The 6,610-nt window shown below is 35.9% G+C and overlaps 1 protein-coding gene across 1 annotated transcript in view; it reads left to right on the forward strand.

Annotated features, from left to right (window-relative positions):
• The first annotated feature begins 1,802 nt into the window (after nucleotides 1-1,802).
• LOC106869918 (uncharacterized) overlaps nucleotides 1,803-6,610 on the forward strand; it is a 25,909-nt gene continuing 21,101 nt past the window's right edge. The window contains exon 1 of the mRNA XM_014915853.2: nucleotides 1,803-1,991. Within this exon, the coding sequence (XP_014771339.1) occupies nucleotides 1,946-1,991 (46 nt within the window). The 5' untranslated portion in view covers nucleotides 1,803-1,945. The remainder of the gene's footprint in view (nucleotides 1,992-6,610) is intronic.

Genomic DNA, 6,610 nt, shown 5'->3' on the forward strand with positions numbered 1-6,610 from the left:
ATATCCAGGAATTTTGCAGAAAACTTTGTGTCACTGAAGAACTATTGGATAAAGAAACTAATGATCACTCAATATTCATAATAAAAGTAACTACTGTCCGACAAAAGGAAGAAATCAAACTCTAGATAACTTTTGTGATTTGGTATCCAATTATCCCTACTACTTATTCCCACCTCGAAAATTTAAAACAAATACAAGTCTAGAAGAATAGAAAATCATTAATGATCTCAAGGAGGATCATAATATAATTATAAAAGAAGCCGATAAAGGGTGTGCTGTAGTAATCATGGACTCAGAAAAATACATAAATACTACCCTAATCTTCCTTCAAGAGAATACCTACTAAGAAAAAAATCAACAACTACAGTCAATCCAAGATAATGACAAAACTTTCTACCCTTATCCACCAGTTCCAACAAGATTTAACGGAAAAGGAGAGAGACTACTTGACTAGTTTTGACTGCAAAACCAGCAACTTTAATGGACTTCACAAAATCCACAAAAGTGAAGCCATAAACGAAGCCTATAACAAATCAACTTCTGTAGTCATAAATATTCCACGCCTGAGAGATCTTAAAATGAGACCAATTGTGGCTGGTCCCTCGTATGAAACACAGACTCAGTAACTTTATTGACGTCCTCCTTAAACCTATTCTCCAACAAATATTGAGCTTTATAAGGGATGATCTGAACTTTTTAAACCATCTCCCGAACAAAGAGAGCGATAGAATAAATACCAGGCTTTAAATTCCCGTAAGCAAATACCCAGACCAATGCCCCGCAAACATAAACCCGAAATACCAAATCTTCCCTCTCTATCAATGCACCGGAAACACTTCAACACGATTTACTCACAAACCTTTTATTAGTCACATAATGTATATATGTATGCACATTATATGGACGATATTTTCAATCGAAACGTTACAATCGTATCTGTTTCTTCAAGTACTTCAATTGTGTGTATATAACTTGTATTTACCCGATTGCTAACATTTAACAATGGTCTCTCTCTCATTGTTTTGATGTGCCATTTTCTATTATTGATAAAACTCGGCATGTTTTACGACACGGGTATACTAGTAACTACAGATTATACTTATCTCTTAGCATGGCAACAGCATAAATATCGTTAAACTGTCATTTGTTTTACTTGGTCATTTTGCCCAATTTATTAGTCAGTGTTTAGCCAACGATAGAATCTCGAGAACTACACAATCGCTCGACCTGCTAAAAATAGTAGCCAAATATTCTACAATCCATTCCTGCTGTCCTAAAAAAAAAAACTAAATTTATATCATATATTATCTCTGAATAAAAACTGAAACGAGCATTAAATGTCATTAACTCTAAGTCTGCTGGACTGTGGCCGACCCTGAGGCTAAATAATATCAAATTACAAACATAGTATTGTTGGATATAATTGCCTTTCCTCAATGCAACGTTGGGCAACCGTGAATCGATTTCACCTGCGACTTGTGCGTAAGCGAAGTTGAAGTTAAAAGAAACTATAAACTAACATTTTAGTCAGTGATATGTAACTTATTGCTCAAAAGGGCGTGGTTTAACGTAGTTGGACTAAACTAATGCATCATATTTTCGCTCGCCGACTTTTTTATTATTATTCATATTCATTATTATACTACAACCCCCACACGTGTTAATGAATGTGTATCCACAATTTTCTTAAAACATTTACTTTGATAAAGTTTGCGTGTAGCTTATCTATTAATCCTTTTTGTTGTTGTTCTTTTTGGAGTTATTTTCTTTTCGCCTATTTTGTAATCAGCATTTTCTTAAATATCCTTAGATTAAGATAAAAAATAAAGTCATCTTTGAGTGTTTTTATTTATTTATTTTTTTTTATTCATCTGTCCGTGTTGACAAGCGCGCTTGATCCAGGCATGACCAAGCGCACCAAATCAGCGGCGAGCTACCAAGAGAAATGTCGAACTTGTGCAACACTCTGCCTTATTCTTGCATCTACCTCGGTAAGTAGATTATCTTATAATTACAAATGTAAGATAAGGGGAGTAGTTCAGGGAACACTATTATTAATCCTGTTTACTTTTTTCTCTTTTTCTTTTTTCTCCCTTTCTTCTTTCTGTCTTCCTGGACTTGTTTGTTTTACACAAGGCTTTTTTTTATGTATGTCTATATATCTCCTGCTATCTTTAGTTTCCATGGAAGCCAAACCACTCCGAGCTGTTGCCACACTAAATATTATAGTTTGATTCAATCTCTCGTAAGATAGATGTGCACTGTCAATACAGTAATGGTATTTTCGATCAAACTTAAATCGAATTTGCTATCTACTTCTATCATCATCATCATAATCATTATTAAAATTGATCTATTTCGACATACACAAATTCTCTCTCTCCCTCTCTCTCCTGCGTATTATCATAAATGTATCCACAAATATCATCAAATAAAAATTACCTTCGATAGTCCTTATCTCATCCGACTACGGATTATTTCATGCATCCATTTATATTTTTAATATACTGTCATATAGTAATGCCTAGGTGTGCGAAATCTGTACACACCCATTTATATATTTATAATTATAAACATATTGTTATATACGAGTGTCCATGCTTGCGTTGAATACACACAAGCACACACATACACTCATACACATATAATCAATGAAGGACTCTCTACATAGTCGCTCGATCTGCTAGAAATAGTAGTCAAATATCCCACATACCATACCTTAATGTCATATAAAAGACCTTGGTTGATATGCAGTTAACAGTATTTCTGGAGAACAGATGGCTTGATTATGGCTGGATTGGCCTTTCATCATTATGCATGACTGTCCTATCAAAGCTGAGCTGTGGTTAAACAACATCATAAACAAACCCGGCTTGAAAAAACGTAAATCATTTAATGCAAGCAACGGAAATAATCATTTAAACAGCCTTCATCGCATATACCCACATACATACATACCACACACACACACACAAGTTACAATCTTTACTTTATTTTCGACAAATCTTGACTGTTCACTGTAAAAAAAAGTTATCAGTCGATTAATTTAGGTAGAGTTTTCGCTTTTGTTGTTTTCGGTTTGTGTTTGTGAGTGTGATGGGAGATGCTTTTATCTTGAAAAATTATCAAATTATTAGAATATCCATTTTTTATAATACCATCTTAATTAGAAGTTAATTGAAGTGCTTGATATTTATTAATATCGTTTTTTGACAGTTGTTATTTACTGAGATCTATACATATTTAAACCTTTTTGAAACAGTCTAATCAAATAACATCATATTTCCTCTTCGATTTGTTTGTCGGTGTTTTCTGTAAGAAGGCGGAGCAAGGTCTTCTAAGAATTTATGATATAACTCGCCATCAACACTTATTGTAACCTGCCATTCAGTTCCCTCTCTTTGTAGGTTACTACTATCTTTAAAAACAAAATAACAGTTTATTTTCTGACAAAAGTTTCAAGACTGAAAAATGTTCAAGAGAAACTGTGACGTTTATATCGGCTTCGAATAAGGTTTGAACAACTGTTGCCTAATTTGAAAGGAGAAAAATAAATGCCAACCAGTTAACAGACAGGGGAGCAACATGTAAGCAATGTAGGAGCTTTTGTGTGGTCGCTCAGACTGTTGGAACTACCTACCAAATTCCCTCATTTCGTAACCATGCGTCACAAATAAGGAAAAGACACATTAGGATGTCATGATACCACTAACAGATACGACTGTCGTGGTTAGACTGTCTTTGATCACAGCTCCGCTTAATCAGAGCTAGCCTGGGGCTAAACAACAACAGTGCAACAAGCCTTCTTCCCTCTACCATTTCTAAGAACGTAGTGTACTTTTAATTGCGTCAATAATTAATATCAATTTCTTATTTAGACTCAAGTCTCGCTCGATATTATATACAGAAGCGAGTGGGGATTGAGCTTGTCTGATATACACACATTTATTTATGAAAGATATTAAGGAACTAACTCGTTTCACTTATAGTTTCTTACTTCCTATGCCAGGGGTTTTCAAACTGTGGTCCGCGGACAGCAAATACTTTTTATGGGCAATTTGATTTTATATATGGTTTTTAATCGAAATCTTTTAATTGACAATAAACCTATTTGTTAAATAAATAAATGTAAAAATATATGTTATTTTAAGCAAATATTTATGTATAAATTTCATAAGCGTTTATAAGGGGGTCCCTAAGGTAAAGCCTGAAATATAAAGGGGTCCGCAAGTCAAAAAGTTTGAAAACCCCTGTCCTATGCAATGAATTTTCTCTTGGTTGTTTTATCCAAGTAATAAACATTCTAGGTGACATCGATATAAAGTTGCTCATCAACACACTCCAACCTCTATCCCACAGGCAAGATTTGTTTTTTCAACTATTGTGGCCACTTCACCTTGAAACTGGCTGCTTTCGCTTGTCATCGCTACTGAGGTACTCCTTAGTTCACTCGTCTCGTCCCCTCGCATACCTATATCGTGCTAACCACTCCAGGTCACATACGAATTGCTACTCTTGATTCCACCCCTATTTTGAATTCTCAACTTTTTTTTATATATTTCACTTTTACTAGTTTCAGTCACTGGATTGCGACCGTACTGGGATACTGCCTTAAAGGGTTTGGGTCAAATAGATTGGCCCCCAGTGCTTATTTTTAAAGTCTGGTACTTATTCTATCAGTTCTTTTGCCGAACCACTAAGTTACGGAGATGTAAACAAACCAACACTGGCTGTCAAGAGGTGGTGAGAGACAAAGACGCGCGCGCACGCACGACGGGCTATAGCAAAAGATCTTTGACCAAGGTGCTGCATTGTAGGACTGAACCCAAAATCACATGTGAGCTTCTTAACCACATGGCCATGCCTGCACATTTTTGCTTCTCCCTTCAGTTGTCGACTAACTGTTCCCATGAAATATTAACCACATCAGTTTTAGTCGTCTCGCGAAATCTGTGAAAGCCAAGCGAATTTTTTAAAATATAAAAAATAAAAAGTTTGTGTTATTCAAGTTCAACCAATATTCTTGGTTTATACACACACAAATCGAACACATGCAATTTCTTGTGGTTGAATTAGTTGGGATTTTATGTTTGTTTGGGAGTTTAATGTGAATAGTTTATGTATCTACCGTCCATAGTATCCATATTTAAGTCAATTCTTTTACTTGTTTCAGTCATTTGACTGCGGCCATGCTGAAGCACTGCCTTAAAGGGGTTTTTAGTCAAAGAAATCCACCCCAGGACTTATTCTTTGTAAGCCTAGTACTTATGCTATCGGTCTCTTATGCCAAACCGCTAAGTTATGGGGACGTAAACACACCAACATCGGTTGTCAAGCGATGGTAGAGGTACAAAGACACACACATAAATATATACAATATCTATATATGTATACGATGGACTTCTTTCAGTTTCCATCTACCAAATCCACTCACAAATCTTTGGTTGTCCCGAGGCTATAGTAGAATACACTTGCCCAGGGTGCCACTGAACCTGGAACCATGTGGTTGGGAAGTAAGCTTCTTATCACACAGCTACCCCTGTGCCTATAACATATTTAATATAGGGAGCATTAAAAAGTTATCAAGAAATAATTTTTCAAGTGAGGTAGAAAAAAAAACTATACATTAGTCATTAACTAATGTTATTTTTGGCAAGTGTAGACGTAATTTCATATAGGTTTCAGTCTTATTTGACTTCTTCAGCAAAGTAGTGATGCAAAAGAATGTTCACTCATTTGACATAGAAACTAGAATTGCTTAGATAATAAACTACAGTGTTTCACTGATGAGGTCAGATTAAGGCTAAAAACATGTAAAAACATGTCCAGAGTTGTTTCCTATACTTGCCAAAATAATTAAAATAAAATTTATGTCTAAAAGTGTTTTTTTTTTCTTTTTCCTTCACTGCACAATCATTTCTAGTTAACATGATGATATTTCTTGCATTAAATATTATCAACAGTAATTTAACTATTGTCACATAGATTCATATAGATGGCATGTATTTGAATACATATTTACCAGCTGCATGAATTTTTCTGTGTGAGTACACCAAAAGTATCTATATAAACAGTGGAGGACAGGTCTGCTTAGGCAGGACCAATGATCAAAGACATTCAAGTCATGACTGACCCGTCTTTTTTTTTTCCTCAGATGTAGTATTTCTAGGGGTGGAAGCGCAATAGCCCAGAGGTTAGGGCAGCAGACTCGCGGTCATAGGATCGCGGTTTCGATTCCCAGACCGAGCGTTGTGAGTGTTTATTGAGCGAAAACACCTAAAGCTCCATGAGGCTCCAGCAGGGAATGGTGGCGAACCCTGCTGTACTCTTTCACCACAACTTTCTCTCACTCTTACTTCCTGTTTCTGTTGTGCTTGTAATTCAAAGGGTCAGCCTTGTCACACTGTGTCACGCTGAATATCCCCGAGAACTACATTAAGAGTGCTCGTGTCTGTGGAGTGCTCAGCCACTTACATGCTAATTTCACAAGCAGGCTGTTCCGATGATCAGATCAACTGGAACCCTCGATGTCGTAAGCGACGGAGTGCCAACAACAACAACAAGTATTTCTAGGACTGCTTTGTTTAAGATGGTAAGGAGTGATTTGAGG

This window comes from Octopus bimaculoides, chromosome 2 (genome assembly GCF_001194135.2).
Source record: "Octopus bimaculoides isolate UCB-OBI-ISO-001 chromosome 2, ASM119413v2, whole genome shotgun sequence".
Lineage (NCBI taxonomy): Eukaryota > Metazoa > Mollusca > Cephalopoda > Octopoda > Octopodidae > Octopus > Octopus bimaculoides.